We start from the raw sequence: 17,272 nt of genomic DNA on the forward strand, positions 1-17,272 counted from the left end.
TAGGGGGTAGGGTCCTGGGGGGCAGTTGGGGGGGGTCTTAGGAGGGGGCAGTTAGGGGACAAGGAGCGGGGGGGGGGTAGGGGGCTGGGAGTTCTGGGGGGGAGCTGTCAGGGGGCAGGAGTGGAGAGAGGGATCGGAGCAGTCAGGGGACAGGGAGCAGAGGGGTTTAGATGGGTTGGGAGTTCTGGGGGGGGCTGTCAGGGGGCAGGAGTGCGGAGAGGGATCGGAGCAGTCAGGGGACAGGGAGCAGAGGGGTTTAGATGGGTTGGGAGTTCTGGGGGGGGCTGTCAGGGGGCAGGAGTGCGGAGAGGGATCGGAGCAGTCAGGGGACAGGGAGCAGAGGGGTTTAGATGGGTTGGGAGTTCTGGGGGGGGGCTGTCAGTGGGTGGGGAGTGGTTGGATGGGGCGTGGGAGTCCCAGGGGTCTGTCTGGGGGTGGGGGTGTGGATAAAGGTTGGGGCAGTCAGGGGACAAGAGGCAGGGAGGCTTAGATAGTCCTGGGGGGCAGTTAGGGGCAGGGGTCCCAGGAGGGGGTAGTCAGGGGACAAGGAACGGGGGGAGGGTTGGGAGGTCAGGGGGGGGCGGGAAGTGGGAGGGGCAGGGGCGGGGCTAGGGCGGGGCTCCTCCCGTCCTCTTTTTTGCTCGCTGAAATATGGTAACCCTAGTATTGTCACCTCGTGCATTCCTTATATATCCCAACATCTTGTTTGCTTTGTCATCAGCTGCTGCACACTCAGCCGAGGTCTGCGCTGGGCGAGCCACAATGACTCCCCTGGGTGAGATGCTGGCCTCACTGAATTGAATGGGAAAATGTGCAAAGATTTTAATGGGGTCAGCAGGTCACCCCGGCTCCTTCTCCTGAGCTGTTGTGGTGATGTTAGTAGCTAGGAAGATGGCTGAGCAACCCTCAATTGTTCCTCCACTGGACCCTCTGTGTATTTGTCACACTGTTTCATTTGCCGGTGGGTGGCCCGTTCCTCTCACGTGGCCAGATCCTGCTGAAGTTCCTCCTGTTGTTTTTCAGTTTAAATTAACCTAATAATTCAGCGTCCAGTGCAAATTTTGCTATTTTATTCTTCAGCCCTTGTTTATAAACTTGGCTGTAGACGAGTTGTGTGAGAGGCAGTTTCTCTAGTAGCCCGTTGTGAGCCTTTGTCAGCTCCTTATCCTCTGCGTCGCGTTTTTCTGGCTTGTATACGCATCAGGTTTGTTGCAGACCCAGTTTCTCTCGGTGATGCACCTTGAAGCGCTGACGCCGTGGTCATTCAGGTACGCGCAGTTACCTCCTCCTCTTATCGGGAACCTGCAACAAACGATAAAGCCATCGTCAGCCAGCAGCTGGGCCTGTCCTGTTACTGCCAGTGGGAGAATGCGTCTGACGCAGGGGCTCCCAAACTCTTTGCCAGCAGGACCCCATGTTAATGAATTATTTCCTCCCAGGACCCCAGGCAGCAAGGAGGGCGCCATTGTGTAGAGCAAAATGGCGTCCTCCACCCAGCGCATAGGCACTGACTTGGTGGGTGCTCTGGGGCTGGAGCACACATAGGGAAAAAAAAAATAGTGGGTGCTCAGTCCCCACCAGCCACCTGCAGATCAGCACCTCGCTCTCCCCTGCAGCGCCTCCTGCCCGCCGGTGCCCCGTGGATCAGCTCCAGCGCCTCCCACCCACCACGGATCAGCTGTTCAGCAGCGTGCAGGATGCACTGGAGGGAGGGGGAAGAGCAGTGGCAGGAAGAGGCAGGGGAGGGGCTGGAATGGGGCAGGGCAGGAAGAGGTGGGCTGGGGGGAGGAGCAAGGGGTGTGCGGGGGCAGGGCCTGGGGCAGAGCAGGGGCAGGAAGAGGCGTGGGCGGGGAGAGTTGGAGGCAGGGGAAGAGGGGGGCAGGGCCTGGGGCAGTGCAGTGGTCGAGCGCCCCCGGGATCTAAGTAAGTCGGCGTCTATGGCAGAGCTTTGTCTCCTGTGCACCATTTTGTGCAGAGTCACGCCTGAAACTGAAAGGAAATATTTTGTTTCGGGTTGAACAAAAATGTTTCATTTGACGTGAAAGTAAAAATGTTGGCTCTTTGTTTTGCCCAGAAAACTGAAAATGTTTCATTTCTGGTTGACCACTCTCAATTTTCAGTTCAGCCAGCGAACGGCAATATCGCTCATTCCGACAGCTCTAGTTCTTACACCTTCCTCTGGGGCAGCTGGCGCTGGCCACTGGCAGAGACAAGAGACTGGGCCAAATGGACCTTGGGTCAGAACCAGCCTGGGCCTTCCTATGCTCCTGGGTATGTGACAAGCTCATGTAGGACCTGGCCTCGCTGGGCTGCACCGAGGAACCCAATTCCTGAAGATGGCCCCATGTGGCAGTGAGCAGGGGAGTCAGTCTCCACTCAGGAGGGTTTGTCTGTGGCCCCTTTCGTACTGACTGTCACTGCGGTGTGAATAACTCAAACCGTGAGGTCTGTTAGCTGTGGTGGAACTGACACACTCTGGTGCCTTTTGCTTTCCCTTGAATCTCAAAGGACTCCACCATCTGTGGAGACTTTGTGTTCAGTCATCCTGACGCACATGCAAACTCTGCTCCTTCTTTTTGATGTTGTTTCAGTCTAAGACATGGGTGATAAACGTACAGCCCCGGACCAGGTATCACCCCTTTCCTTCAGCCTCCAACTCCCTCTAGACTCTCCAAAGCAACTGGCCTGCAGCTCTCCAGGGACTGGAGTCTGAGTGGAAGGAGCTGAGGTGGGTGGATTCGGCCCGGACAAGTTTGACAACAAAAAAATCACAACTTAAAATATTCAATTTGGAAAGGCTGCCGTGGGGCCTCATGGGAGCTGTAGTTCAGGTGCCTTGTGCTCCCCTTCTCTTCTATAGACCAGGTTCCCCGTTCAGACTACATATCACAGAGTGCACCATGGTCTCACTACTGGTCAAGAAGAGGCAATACATCATGGGAGATGCAGTGGAACTGCCTCATACTCCCATTCTTCTCTATAAGCCGAGCTCCATCTTCAAACTACATTTCCCATGGTGCCCCCTATCTCTACTGGTGAGGGGAGGCGGTGCATCATGGAGTCCCTTGGCCATCCTGCACCATGGGACATGTAGTCCAGTTCAGGAGCCCAGCCCATAAAGGGGAAAATTGGGGATCTGAGGAAACCAAGCTACAACTCCCATGAGGTATATGGGCAGCATTTTGGGCTGAAATATTTCAGTTTTCGGTGGTGTGAGAGGCTTGGGGGGGGGGGAAAGAGGTTGATAAAAAAGTCAAAATTTTCCATGAAAAGACATTTTGTGAGAAGATTTTAATCAAAACCCCAATTTTCCACGATAAAACAGCTTTGGACTGAAATATTTCAGTTTTTGGTCGTTGTGGGTTTTTTTGGGGGGTGGGAGGAGGAGGGGATGGTTTGATTAAAAAAAGTCAAATTTTTCCATTAAAAGACATTTTATGAAAAAAATCTTATCAAAACCCCAATTTTCCACCAATAAACAGTTTCAATGAAAAGTTCTCAACAACCCGAGTGTTACCATCCCCCTAGCAGCGCAACATCTCTTGCCTCACTTGATCCATGTCTCAGCAGTGGGAGTGAGCCCCAAATCCCGGAGACAATACAGATTTCCCTCACTCCCCGCCAATATTTCGGGGTTTACATGGTGAACGTTGGCTCCATCTGAATTCAGCCCCACAACCTAGTGTTCAGAACCGAAACAGAGAGAAAAAGGACTCACAAGTTGTTGAAATCAGAGCCATTCACCCATTTCCAGGGCAGTCTCTCCTCCTCTCTCCAGAGGCCGATCCAGTGCTCGGAGGCGCCTTTGTATCGCAGCATGAAAACCTGTAACAGAGAAAAAGGAAAATGTTTGATTCCACGTGTGCTGCTCACAGGGCTACGGGCAGCACAGAGTCATGTTATACAGAAATGTTCCTGAGTTAGTTAAAGCAAAGTGTGGAACTGAAACTACAGCTCCTGGGTTCCACTTTAGTGCCTTAACCTCAGACCATCCCTTCAGCCCCGCCTCAGTCACAGTGCCCCGTACAACCAGTGCAGCGAACGTGGCCGGAAGCTGCGGACCCCAGAGGAATTCATCACACAGCCCTGCCCCATTCTTTGGGCGCTGAATGAGGCAGGGGTCCTGCGGAAAACACAGCAGGGGGCCACATAACTAAAGATTGGATCATAACTGATCCACACCAAAGGGAAGGAGAAGGAAAACCAGAGTTAAGGTGGCACTTGGGAGCTTTGACTTATTTCCAGTTAGAGCTGGGCAAATTTTGGTGACTTGTAAATTCACTGAAAAATTCTGGGCTGGAGTTCCTAGGTGCTACCACGAGAGAAATAGTCAAGTGGATTTGCTGAAACTTTCAGGAAAAAACCTCCCCTTGAGAGAGTAAAGTTTAGACAACCCCTCCCTCCCTCCCCTGAAAGAACACAAAAGGAAAACCCGGGGGCAGTTATAAGCAACTGAAAAATGGAAATGCTCAGACCAGTGGTGCCCAAACTTTTCCTGTCATGTCCCCACTTATCAGTAATGGAATCGGTCAGAAGAGAAGCTTGAGCGGAAGGCGGAGCTGGGGCTGGGGGAGAAGCTGGGGTTAGAGGCAGAGTTGGGGGAGGGGTGGAGCTGCAGATGGGACCGAAGCTGGGCTGGGGGTGGAGCTGGGCTGGGGGCGGAGAGGGAATGAGGGCAGAGCTAGGCTGAGGGCAGAGCTGCATCTGGGGCTGGAGCAGGGGGCGGGACACAGCTGGAGCTGTGGGGTCCGAACTAGGTTGGGAGGCAGAGAGGAGCTGCGGCTGGGGCCAGAGCTGAGCTGTGGGTGGGGCTCCCTCCCCACCCCCTATGGGGGCTGGCTCGGACCCCGCCATATGCCCCTCCCCAATTGTTCCTCCGCGCCTCCCTAGGGGAGACCACACCCCATAGTTTGGGGACCAGTGGCTTAGGCAATTTTAACAATATGCATCATCCTGTGTGCCTACATTATCCTACGTGGGGTCTTACCCCATCCCCCTTGTAGTTGAGCATCTTCCACTCATGAATTAAGTGACGTGATTAGCCCGTTACATGTGATTCGTTCTCTCTCCCAAGGGGGAGAGTCGTGTGTGTGTAGTGGAGCAGTTTGTTTTGGTAGGGTTTTGTTATTTGAAGTGCATACGCTACATGTTTATGGGAAGGCGGCCATCTTGGCTGACACACTGGGAACCTCCATAATGAAAAAGCCCAAGTCACGCCAGCTGGAGCTAACGGAGCAACCCTCTCCAGTCAGCACAGATCCTCTGCAGACGAGCACAGAGTGTAACCAGTGACACCCTCACCAGTGGTTTACACTGATATCCAGTGGTGAGCTGGAGCCGGTTCCCACCGGTTCGCAGGAACTGGTTGTAAATTTAGAAGTCCTTTTAGAACCGGTTGTCCCGCGCAGGGCAACTGATTCTAAAAGGGCTTTTAAATTTAACAACTGGCAAAGCTCCGGCATCTGTCCGCCCCTGGCCCCAGCTCACCTCCCCCTCCTCCCCTGAACGCTCCACCCCCTTCTCCTCCCCCTCCCCTGCTTCCCGCGAATCAGATGTTCGCGCGGGAAGCCTGGAAACAAGCAGCGGGAGGTAAGCTGGGGCAGGGGGGGTGGCGCAAGGAGGGCTCCAGGGAGGCGCGGCGTGGCCCAGTCCGGCTCCGGCCCCGCGGCTCCCTCCGGCCCGGGCGGCGTGGCTCCGGCCCGGGCCCAGGCCCCGACTCTGGCTGGGCGGTGTGGCTCTGGTGGGGGTAAGCGGCATGGTAAGAGTCCGGGGCTGGGGGGGGATTGGATAAGGCAGGGCAGGGAGTCCCAGGGACAGAGAGTGGGTGGGGGGGGGTTAGATCGGGCAGAGGTTCTGGGGGGGCGGTCAGGGGATGGGGAATGGGGTGGTGGTTGGGTAGGCATGGCAGTTCCGGGGGTCTGTCGGGGTGGTGGTGGATGGGGTCAGGGCAGTCAGGGGACAGGGAGCAGGGCGAGTTGGGTAGGGAGTGGAGTCCTGCGAGGCACTTAGGGTGGGGGGTCTTGGGAAGGAGCGGTCAGGGGACAAGGAGCGGGATGGTGGTGATGGGTTGAGGTTTCTGAGGAGGGCAGTCAGGGGCAGGACATGGGTGGGGGTTGGATGCGGGGGTGAGAGATGTACTCACCGGGCGGTTCCGTACCGGGTCTTCGGCGGCGGGTCCTTCACCCACCAGAGCCATGCCGCTGAAGACCCGGTAGGGAACTGGTTCCTAAGATTTTGGCAGCTCATCACTGCTGATATTCGAGAAGACTGCTCAAAGTGCACCTCACTCTTGGAGCAGAAGGTGGTGAGGTTTTGGACGGGCCTTAGTTCCTGGGAGAGTCCATTCCCCAAGCTAGGACCAGCCAACGAGGAAGCTGCATCTCCCTCACTGAGAAGTTTTGCCCTTAAATGGTGCTAGGGGAGCAGATATGTCAACCAAGGTCTTCATCCTGGAGCCTTAGGCTCTTTTAGACACCCTGGGCCTATGCCACGGAGCGCCTAGAAGACCTTGAGCATAACTCTAGAATAGCCTATTGCCCCCAGAATGGGTCTGTTTTTCTTCTCACCAGGTCCTGCTCACTGTCAATCATAGCCAGGGAGGCGCTGAGTGCAGAGCAGAGTCTCTGGCTGTTGTTCCAGTTCTCTTGAGCCTCGGAGAAATAGTAGCATTTCCCTCGGTATCCGATCCAGCCGTCTGGGCACCAGGCCATGCACTGGGGCTGTGCTTTAAGTACCTGCACTGAAATTGAGAGAGCAACAGAAGGGTCAGAGCCCATCCTTTCCCTCCCCTGCTCCCCCAGATGCAAATACCCACCAGATGGAAATGAGGAAAGGCTCCAAAGTGCGACCTTAACCTGTGGTTTGTCCCATGCTTGGGGGTTACCAGAAATACAGCTCCTCTGGATAACTACAAGTAACTAACTATTATGATGTGGTTGTACAATGTTTAGTAATATCTACAGAGCCACATTTCCGTATGGGTTAAAACGTGTAAGAGCTTTGGCCACATCCAGCTAATCATCTCCGTAAGGCCACTTTATTCATGGTTTCTCTTTCTCCTGCCCTCGGTCTCAGTTTGTTTAGTCTATTGAGGGTTGGTCTACACTTAAGAGTTAGGTTGACATAGCTACCTCGGTCAGGGGTGTGAAAAAACACACACACACACCCCGAGTGACATAGCCAAACCGACATAACCTCGAGTGTAGACGCAGCTATGTTGACGGAAGAAGGCTGGTGTTGACGTGGGTAACATTGCTCAGGGAGGCGGTGTTCCAACACCGAAGGAAAAATCTTTGTCCGCGTAGGCTGCGTCTATACTATGGCGTTATGCCGGCATAGCCAGAGTGACGCAGCTATGTCAGTGTAGTCTCCGTAGCGCAGACATCCCCGAGACTGTACGCTCTTTGGAGGAGAAATTCCTTTCCTGTTTGTATTATCTCAGGAACTGATGTTTCTTCCTTTCATTGCAATGATACACACTTACCCAGGAAGACAGTTTAAAGGATCAGTTTTGTCATCACAAACAAGGCTCAAGAAGGGAGCAGGAGGGAGAGTCTGAAGATGTGTTCCTGGCCCCCACGGCTGATGCCCGAGAGGAGACAGCCCGTGACTCTGGGTATGTCTGCACGACAATGGCACTGCTACGTTGCTGCAGCCATTCCACAGTAGTGCCGGAGCGTAGAAACTTCCTACATCAACAGAAGGGTTTTTCCCATCGCGGTAGTTAATCCACCTCTCCGAGAGGCGGTAGCTAGGTCGATGGAAGGACCCTTCTGTCGATCCAGCCGTGTCTACACCGGGGGTTGGGTTGACCTAACTGTGGTGCTCTGGGCATGGAATTTTTCACAGCCCTGAGCAGCGTGGCCAGCTCCATGTAAATGGAACACACAGACACTGGGATCAGCCACTCACCTGCCAGAACAACAACAGCAACAATCAGAATGACAAGTACAACGCTCACTGCGACTGTACATGCAGCACATTTCCTGAGCCTGCAGCTAGAGACATTCCCTGAAAGAGAAAAAGCCCTTAATTCTCCTGAGAGTGGGGTACCCAGAGTCAGTAGCTGCACCAGGGTCTGAGCTGCGTTGGTGCAAGGAGCATTGTGCTGAATGGCTGCCGTTATCTATCTATGGAATAGGACCCCAGCAGTGTCAGTCTGTCTGTGTCGCTCTGGAGCCTACAATGTCTGCAGAGTCACTGGGAAGCAATGGAAGTAGCTACTAATATGGCCGAAAGCTCTTTTTGTTCGGAATATCACCAGGTTCATTCACCACTGACAGCCCCGGACTGTTACCGCCCAATTTTTAAGTTCTCAGCCATTCAGACTTTACAGCTTACACCCGTGCAGTGTGCAGCTACAGTAAGGGATAGATCTATGCCATGCCCAGAGCCTAGACCAGCGGTTCTCAACCAGGGATACGGGGCCTCCTGGGAGCCGCAAGCAGGTTTCAGGGGTCCACCAAGCACGGCCAGTGTTACACTTGCTGGGACCCAGGGCCGAAAGCCGAAGCGCCGCTGTGAAGCCTGCGGCCCTGAACCCTGCCACCTGGGGCTGAAGCTGAAACCTCGGGCAGCCGCCCTGCTTGCTACCCTCTAACGCCAGTCCTGGCTTTTATATGCAGAAAAACAGTTGTTGTGGCACTGGTGGGCCATGGAGTTTTTATAGCATGTTGGGGGGGGGGGGGGGAGCCTCAGGGAATGTCTACACTGCCCACGTTAGAGCTGTCTATACTGGCACTTTTCAGCACTAAAATTTTTGTCGCTCGGGGGGGGGGCGGGGGAGGGGGAGTGTTTTTTCACACCTCTGAATGACTAAAGTTTTAGTGCTGAAAGGGGCAGTGTAGACACAGCCTCCGAAAGAAAAAGGTTGAGAACCCCTGGCCTAGACCATTGTGATGTCAGAGGTAACGCAGCCAATCAACATCTTTACTCTAGACCCAATTTGCATGCAACAATTTCATTGGTTGCATGAGGGATGACTGCACAGATAGTGGCTTACTTAGCCCAGCTGCCAGACCTGTGCCACATGATGAATGGGGCTGTTTAATTCCACTCACTGCTCCTTCCCAGACTCTCCCTGAGTTGACACGCAGAATGTCCCAAGGGTGACTGGCTCCAAGCTACCATGGGAGAAAGGACAGGAGTGTGGGACTCACCCTCACTTGGCAGTCTGTGCCCCCTGCCCAGCCTGTGCCCTCTCCCAGACACAAGACACTAAGCCTGCATGCCTATGTTTGCCCAAGAGACTGGGCTGTTCCAGAGTATCTTTCTTCACACAAGAAACCTACCCACAAATTTTTCTAAAGTGCTTTTTTTTTTTTTCTCTCTCCAGTGTGGACCTACAGAGAAAAAAAATGGTGTTCTGAACTCAGGACAGCTAACCTGTATTAGCTAACTTGGGTTAAAAAGGCAGTGAAGACCTTTAAAGCAACTGGGGTTAGTCCCCCAAGTTAGGCTTTAATGTGAGCTGCTAGCCCGAGTTGCCGAATCTTCACTGCTATTTTCACGCAAGTTGAGCTAATGCGGGTCACCCACCCCAGTTGAGAACACACCTTTTCCCGCAGTGTAGACATATGCTCCTCTCTCTCTTCAGAAGTGAGCAGAGAGTCATGGACCTCAGAAACCTTCCTGTCAAAATTGATACAACTATGCAAAACATTTTAGCTGATATGAAACAACATACTGTGTTGGAAAATGTTCCCACCAGCTTTCCTCATTTCCTCTGAAGGATTTTTGAATCTTCGCTCACTAACGATTCATGATGATCTCAGATATGGACGGAATGAACCCAGCAGCCCAAGGGGGAGAGGAGTCCTGTGGTCTGGGGGAACTAGATCAGCCCCCAACATAAAGAAATCTCCTGCCCTATCTAGGTAAGGTCTTTTCTGGCCCCCATCTCCACAATATGTGAACACCTCACAGCCTGTTAATGAATTTACCCACCCAGCAGCCTTGTGAGAGAGGGAATTACTGTTCTCACCATTGTACAGATGGGAAACTGAGGCAAAGAGAGATTAACACTTGTCCAGGGTCACACAGGGAATCAAACCCAGATCTTCCAACGCCTGGCCTAGCCCCCAAACCACTAGGCCACCCTTCCCTCAGCAGTCAGTGCCGGGGTGAATGGGAAAAATCCCGCTCCCAATCAATGTGAGTCACAGCGACAGTCAGGTGCGCACTGAGCTGAGGGAGCTGCAGTCCCACCCAGCAGCTGGGCAGGACGGTGGGGTTCACACAGGGGGGTTAATAACACGTGGGAACAGGAAACATGCGGCAGGATCGTCTGTGTCCACACACACGTACGGGGAAAAACTGTCCCCAAAGAACAGCAGGAAAAAAGGAACATGAGGTGGTGAAGGGAGAGAGACGGGGCAGATCTTCAAATGGGGGTGCAGTATGAGGCCCCCCAGGATATATCCCCCACACGCACACCCCAGTCAGAATCCCAGCTGGTGGTTCAGGCCTGGCTGGAGAAGCCCATTGGGGTGGATGCACCTGTGAAAACCTCACCAATAGAATGAAGAGGACAGGGAAGGCAGGAGAATAAAGGGAGACAAGGGGCTATTGCCAAGTCCCCCCCTCCCCCAGGGCACGGCCTTGATCCCGGATGCAGGCACAGGATACAGCAGCTGCGAGTGCAAACCGGCTGCCCTGCTCATAACCATGATCAGCTCCCTGCTGCTCCCCCACAGGGCCTGGCCATTTACAGCCAACACTGAAAATACAACCCCACCTATGCAAGCCGCAGCCTCTCTCCAGCCAGGGACGCTCCAGCGAGCCGGTTCCCCTTCGCTGCCTGGCTCTCCAGGGCGGTCAAGGGGCTGCCGTATCTCAGCTCTTCCCCACTTTCCCAGGCTGTCCGAGTGTCACAGCCCCAGAGCCCAGCTAACCGCCGCCTGCGCCGACATCCACACAGGGACCGAGATGCTGCAAATACTGAGTCGGAAGCGAGGAACTGCTCCAACGCTCCTGTAGGACATCGGCCCCGGGGACCGTGTGACATCCTGTGATCAGGGCCGGCTTTAGGCCAATTCCACCAATTCCCCCGAATCGGGCCCCGCGCCTAAGAGGGCCCCGCACCCAGTGGCAGGGCCGCCCAGAGTGGGGGGCAAGTGGCAGAGAATCCCTTCCCTGGCTAGAGGCGCCTTTTTAATTTTTACTCACCCAGCGGTGCTCCAGGACTTTGGCGGCACTTTGGTGGCATGTCCTTCAGTGCCACCAAAGACCCAGAGCGAGTGAAGGAACCGCCACCAAAGTCTAGGAGCGCCGCCCGGTGAGTACAAGCCCCACGTGGGTTTTTTTTTTTTTAGTCATCCCTGTGGGGGCCCTGTCAAAACTGTTTGAATCGGGCCCCACACTTCCTAAAGCCGGCCCTGCCTGTGATCACTTTACACGCCAGTCACGCTGCTCAGGGGTTTCCAGTCTGTGTGACTCAGAGGTTTAGAGGTCACACAGCCGCCCGCCATGGAAAGACTTAATGCCAAAAGGAAGCAGCCGGCATCGCTACTGTTCTTACCACATCCCCTTCCTGGCTGCTAACGGTCTGAATCCTCCTCCACTGAGCACTGCAGCCCCCTGCTTCCCCCACAGCCACAGCCCACTCCCCACCACTGTGGCTCCATCATCCCCACCCCATTGCTGGCCCCTTCCCCTCCCATACACCCTTCCCCGTTACTGCTGGTTTCCTGTCTCACCCCGCTGCTTCCTCCCCTCCCTTCCCACCGCTGCCGCTTCCTGCCCTCCATTTCTCCCACCCACAGCTGACCCCTTCCCGTCCTAACCACGGCTCATCCTCTGGCTGCTGACCCCTTCCCCCACCTGCCGCTGCATCCTCCCTGCCCTCCATCCCTCCCGCTGCTCAGTCACCCTCCTCCAGCGTCAGCCGGAACTCGGCGTGGAGGGGACCAGGTGACGTCTACACTGCAGTCGGCAGCTGTGACTGCAGCTCGGGTGGACGTGCCCGAGCCAGCCTGGATCTAGCGAGCGTCACTAAAAACTGGCAGCGAAGCAGTGTCAGTGCAGGGTTTGGTACATACGTGGGGGGTCGGAGGGGCTCACACCGCCCAGGCTGAAAGCCGGGCCACTGCCCCGCTGCTGTTTTTAGTGCCACCCACTAAAGCAAAGCTGGCTCAGGTCTGCAGACACCCGCCCCCGGCTGCAGCATGGACAGTCCCTTAAACAGAAGCTGGGGCATTTGCAGAGTCAGGACTGGTCGACACGCACACTTGCACCCACGTGGCTTTCAGTTCCCCCCTCGCGTTGTGTTGGCTCCCTGCCAAGTCTGGGTGGTGACCATCCTAGTTTACATGTTAAGAGCAGTGACCTGTTTTGATTTAGCAAATTAATCACTTAAAAAGAACCCCCAAACACTGATTACTGTCAGTCAGAATAGGGCACTTACAGTACATTTGCAATCAGCAGGCGGGTAATCAATTCCCCTCCTCTCTCCTCTTAAACTACTATTCAAATCATTCAAGTTAGTTTTATTTGGCGACTGTCACGAGTTAGAAACTTTTAAAAAAAAATTTTTTAAAAATCGCAGATCCTGACTTGACAGTGAGGTGGTGAAAGGTCGGTTTTGGCTTCATCTGCTGGATGGTGAAATTCAGGGTACCTCCCTCCTTGGCTGCCCCCCATTAGAGCCCCTTTCCAGCCCCTGACAGACACCTGGGGGCGGGCTTCTTCTAACACCTTGGCAACACGGGCCTGGCTTGTCCTGTGACAACCATCACTAACAAGAAGCCTTGGTAGGCTCAGCAGACTCCCAAAGAGACTTTATCGTGTTGTAGGTGGTTGTTGAAGCTGCTGGGTGTAACCACCACCCTTCCTTTACAATAATTCTTTCTTATAGCTAACCTCCTTTATGAAACTACAAAGCCCCTATCCGAACACAGAGGCACATGTGGGCTATTCGGGAGTTTGAGCTATGTAGGAGAGGGGCTTGCCGTGTGTGTGTGTGAGTGCGTGCGCGCAAGACAGAGAAGAAAAAACACCAGAGAAGCTGAGGGAGCAGGCAGCCAGAAAGCCAGACACAGAAGCACTGGTAATGGGATCCTGAGAAGAAACCTTGAGAGCGCTTTTGGGCACAGTGCTGGCTGAAAGAGGCTGGGAACGATGACACTAGAGACACCATTTAAGTGCTCAGAACCAGGCTTCAGTTACCTGGCTCCGCTCCACTCTCTGGGTTTCCAGGGATATCAGGATAAACCTCAGACCCAGCGGGATCCATTCTTTTCTCTCGTCTCGATGGGACACATGGGCACACACCGGACTCCTCGCTTTCTCGCTACCGGATTCAGCCCCGGTGGGCTGGAGAGATTCCTGGCTCCCGACGTGGCTGTTCTGCAATGCAAGAGGGAAGAGCCAGAACACGTAAAGGGCAGTTTCTGTGGATCCACTAGGTGGGTCGCGGAGTCATCGCTGTTATCGACCTGGGACATGGGGCATGGGAAGTTCCCATTGGTAGATTACTAGACCTGACTTTCCCCGCTCTTTAAAAGGTTCTGAGGCCACATGCTAGGTTGAAACTGCTCCCCAAGACACGGCTGCCTCAGACGCACTGGCAGGGGAAACTGAGGCAGGAGCATATGGGGGCTTTAACTGGGCTCCCCAGGTGCAGATTCTCCCTTTGCATAGTATCCCAGCACTTTCTCCAAGCACAGCCCTTCTCCCCACCAGGCCTGCCCTAGCCCCCTCATATTCCCTCCCCTCATGCCCTCACACAGCCAGTTCTCTCCTTCCCCTCCCCCCCCCCACACTTCTGGTGGGAAAGGGAAGGGACGCTGTAGGGGGAGCTTTGGGGCTAGGAGGATTGTTTTGGGGAGACCTGGTGCCCAGAAAGGGGCACAGCAGGGAAGGACACCAGACCCAAAGCACCAGACTTTCCTTGCACTCCTGCCACAGTTTCCCCATCAGTGCTGCCTCAGTGTGTCATGTAGCCTTTAAGCGCTGATGCCTCAGCACAGTGAGACTAAGCTCCCCACTTCGGACCCTTGCCCTGTGCACAGCCCTATTCTCTTCAACACGGGAGCCCCCTGCACACGCCCCCCCCATGCATTCCCAGCCCCCTCCCCCCCACACACACATTGCCTTCAACAATGCTACTGAGTCTTCTCATCTCATGCCCCGCTCCCATCCACTAACTAGCTATTAAGTTCTTCTACACAGCTGCAATTCCCAGGACTGGAAAGGAAATATGTGGCCAGATTCTAAAAAGAGAACTTTCTATGAGCAGTAACAATCTTTTGCTTTAATGTGGCTGTGTAGTCGTGGCACCAACCCTGGCAGAGACGTGTCCCAGTGCTATATATATATATATAAAAACCACTTCCACAAGGGGAATAGCATCCATCGGGGAGGTGCGTTTTCACAGAAAGTTGCAGCGCTGTAAGTGCCAGTGTAGACAAGGGAGCAAATAAACTGGAAAGAGGCCACACATGCAGTGACTTCTCTTAACTCCTTACTGGCTTACTCAAAAGCTGCTTTCAAAATGCACAACCCCCCTCACCACCACCCGCCCCCCGACAGCCCTTCCCTTAGGGCAAGGAGCGCTCCCCCAGGAAAACACCACCCAGAGACGACAGCTGCAGAGACGACTTCCCTCAATGCACAGCCCACTGGCCCAAACACCCACTCCAGTAGAACGGCTTGACATATTTTTGATCACTGTGTTTCCCAGCCAAAAAATGATCGAAATGGTCCAAAATTAATGTATTTTTGTTTTTTGGGGGGGGTTTGGGGTAGGAAAGTGTCATTTTTACAAAACTTTCCAGAAGGAAATTTGCAATTGTAAATTTTAGTTTGGGATTAAAAAAATCACCACCACTTTGTATTATTATTGTTAAATAAGATCTCTTCCCCCCCCCCCCCCGCCCCCGTCTGTTGCCACTGAATGCAATAGAACAAACAGCCTCTTTGGAGTCTCATACACGTGGTTGAAATATAAGACAGCTGGATACGGCCAACGAGAGCCAGGGTCTGGCGCTGGAGGGTGCACTGCGTGCGGTCATATTTCTTATCCCATGAGACAGGAGAATTGGCAGGAGGTTCACGGCCAGAAGTTGGCTGGATCCTGCTATGGGGCTGTTGCTTTTTGTGATGTTCTGCGCCCTTCCCCCTCACCCACCCCCTTTCTGATGGTCTCAGACCAGCACAACACTTGTTCTCTATTAACATGATAGCGTCAGGGAGGGGGAGGGGGGGATATCTGGACCCAGCAGTGTCCATGTGCTGGATGAGGGTTTATACAGGATTTTTGTGCCAAGGGGCAGACTATTCCTGCGGGATGAGGAGAATATTCCCTTGATGTCTGTCCTGACAATAGATTGGGAGCCAAAGCTTGTCTGGGACACTTTTTATTGAAACCACTTTGTGGTTTCCCCGCAGACCCCAGGCCATGACTCTCAGTCTCACCAACTCACCCCCCCCCCCCGCCAACACCCGATTCCCCGGGGCTACCACAGAGCATCCGCACTATGACTCAGTAGGTCCCCACCACCTCCTGGGGGGGCCCCCTTAAGGGCAGCCACTTGCCAAGTCGATGCTCTCCCATCCCCCATACCGTCCCTCATGGCACCCCTGCAACCCACCTCACTGCACAGGGACCCCAGCCTCAGAGCTGAGAGCCCCGTGATCTCCCCACCCCACCCGCCCAGGGGCACTGAGAGCAATTGAACCAAACAGCAAACCCTGGCTGGGATAAAAACAAGGAGTCTGGTAAAAAGCAACAGAGGGTCTTGGTGGCACCTTTAAGACTAACAGATGTATTGGAGCATAAGCTTTCCTGGGTAAAAACCTTTTTACCCACGAAAGCTTATGCCCAAATAAATCTGTTAGTCTTTAAGGTGCCACCAGACTCCTTGTTGTTTTTGTAGATACAGACTAACACGGCTACCCCCGATACCTGGCTGGGATGGGAACCACTTCAAGGGCGGGGGGGCAGCGGCGCCCCCAGTTCCAGCCCGAATGCATCCGCCACCCGCTCTCCAGTCTGCATCTACACGGGGCTCCCTCGCAGCATCCGGGCCAAATCGCTCCCTCCCCCCACCCCCAAACACACACACCAGCCCCCCACCTGCGGGCGCCCGGTGCAGCAGAAGGAAGGAGGATCCCCCCGTGTCCCGGGAGCTCTGCTTGTCTGCGGGCTCCATGGGACCCGGCCCCAGCCCGGCGGGGTCCTGGCCCCAGCTGCCTGCCCCAGCCTGAGCAGCCCGGTTATGGCTCAGACCCCCGCCAACCTGGGCACTCTCCCCCGGCGCTCTCACCTGGCGCGCGGCTCTCGCAACCTGGCCGGGAGAAGAGACGCTCCGGTGCTGCCTGACCGGGGACCCGCTCTCAGCAGCAGGGAAGGGAAAGCCGGGGGGGGGGCGGAGCGAGCTCTCCTCCAATCAGCGTCGGAGCGCGGGGGGCGGGGAAACACAAATTCTCTCTGCTCAGCTCCCCGAAGCGGGTGAGCTCCCGGGATACGGGCGCGGTGCCGGGCGGCCGCGGGGGCGTTTTGCTAAAATCCCCCGGAACTGTCGCTCCAGCCGCAGCCGCTCCTGCCTGTAGCTCTGCCAGGCCCCAGTTCACTCCTGGGCGCGCCCGGTCACCCCCCTGCGCTTCTCCAATGCCGCTGTCCCGTTCCCGCCCCGCCCCGCTCCCAGAGACCCGGGGCCCGGCACTTGCGGGGCCGGACACAGACGCCCGCACCGCGGCTCGCGGCCCCGCGCTTCCGAGCGATGCTCCCGCTGCAGCGATCGGGCTGTCAGAGCCCCGTGTGCGCCCCTCGGCTGGGGAAACGCGTTCACACGGGGCGAGGCGGGGCGCGGGGGGACGATGCCCCGGGACAGACCCGAGTCTCACTGCCACTGATCGGAAAGCCCTGGGGGCGGGACTGTGGTTTTGTTCTGGGTTCGGGCCGTGCCTAGGGGGGTTCACATAGATGAGATGTTTGCAGTAAGTCCCGTTACAATGAGACACTAAAGCTGGTTACAAGGTGTTTACCGGCCAGAAACGCTAAACATCCGTGCGCCCCTTCGTGCTTCGGGTTAACCCCCGCTCGGTTTCTTTCGCAGCTCAGCACGAGTGAAAGGAATTTAACCCAAACCGGCTTTAGAATCCCTTTGAAATTGCCTCTGTGTGCGGATAGTAACGCGTATCCGGATTCACTCTCAACCAATCGTGTGGCCCAGCTCCGAGGTGGGTTGGGAATAAGAGAACAATTGCTGCCGATGTGACAAGCAGGGAAAATCTGTCTCCCTCAGGCGGTGTGGGCGGCTCGTGTGGTTTC

General features: G+C 55.1%; 1 protein-coding gene across 2 annotated transcripts; it reads right to left on the reverse strand.

The window, feature by feature from the left end:
- Positions 1-1,050: 1,050 nt before the first annotated feature.
- On the reverse strand, positions 1,051-16,352 carry LOC122173451 (C-type lectin domain family 2 member D-like). 2 transcript variants are annotated; one of them, XM_065564224.1, is made up of 6 exons: positions 16,266-16,352; positions 13,165-13,344; positions 7,912-8,010; positions 6,567-6,739; positions 3,719-3,825; positions 1,051-1,302 (listed from the first exon to the last, which is right to left on the reverse strand). In XM_065564224.1, exons 2-6 carry the CDS (start codon positions 13,229-13,231, stop codon positions 1,155-1,157), a joined length of 594 nt encoding a protein of 197 aa, XP_065420296.1. In that variant the 5' UTR covers positions 13,232-13,344; positions 16,266-16,352; the 3' UTR covers positions 1,051-1,154. The 2 variants fall into 2 exon arrangements, with proteins under 2 accessions (XP_065420296.1, XP_065420297.1); XM_065564225.1 differs by lacking the exon at positions 7,912-8,010.
- Positions 16,353-17,272: the final 920 nt, after the last annotated feature.

Source organism: Chrysemys picta, chromosome 12 (genome assembly GCF_011386835.1).
Source record: "Chrysemys picta bellii isolate R12L10 chromosome 12, ASM1138683v2, whole genome shotgun sequence".
NCBI lineage: Eukaryota > Metazoa > Chordata > Testudines > Emydidae > Chrysemys > Chrysemys picta.

Coding starts and splice junctions, on each gene's coding strand:
- LOC122173451 (XM_065564224.1), bottom strand. CDS start 13,231: ATGGATCCCGCTGGGTCTGAGGTTTATCCTGATATCCCTGGAAACCCA. Junction 3,826..6,566: donor TTGACAGTGAGCAGGACCTG/GTGAGAAGAAAA, acceptor TCTCTGTTACAG/GTTTTCATGCTGCGATACAA. Junction 1,303..3,718: donor GGCTCTGATTTCAACAACTT/GTGAGTCCTTTT, acceptor CGTTTGTTGCAG/GTTCCCGATAAGAGGAGGAG.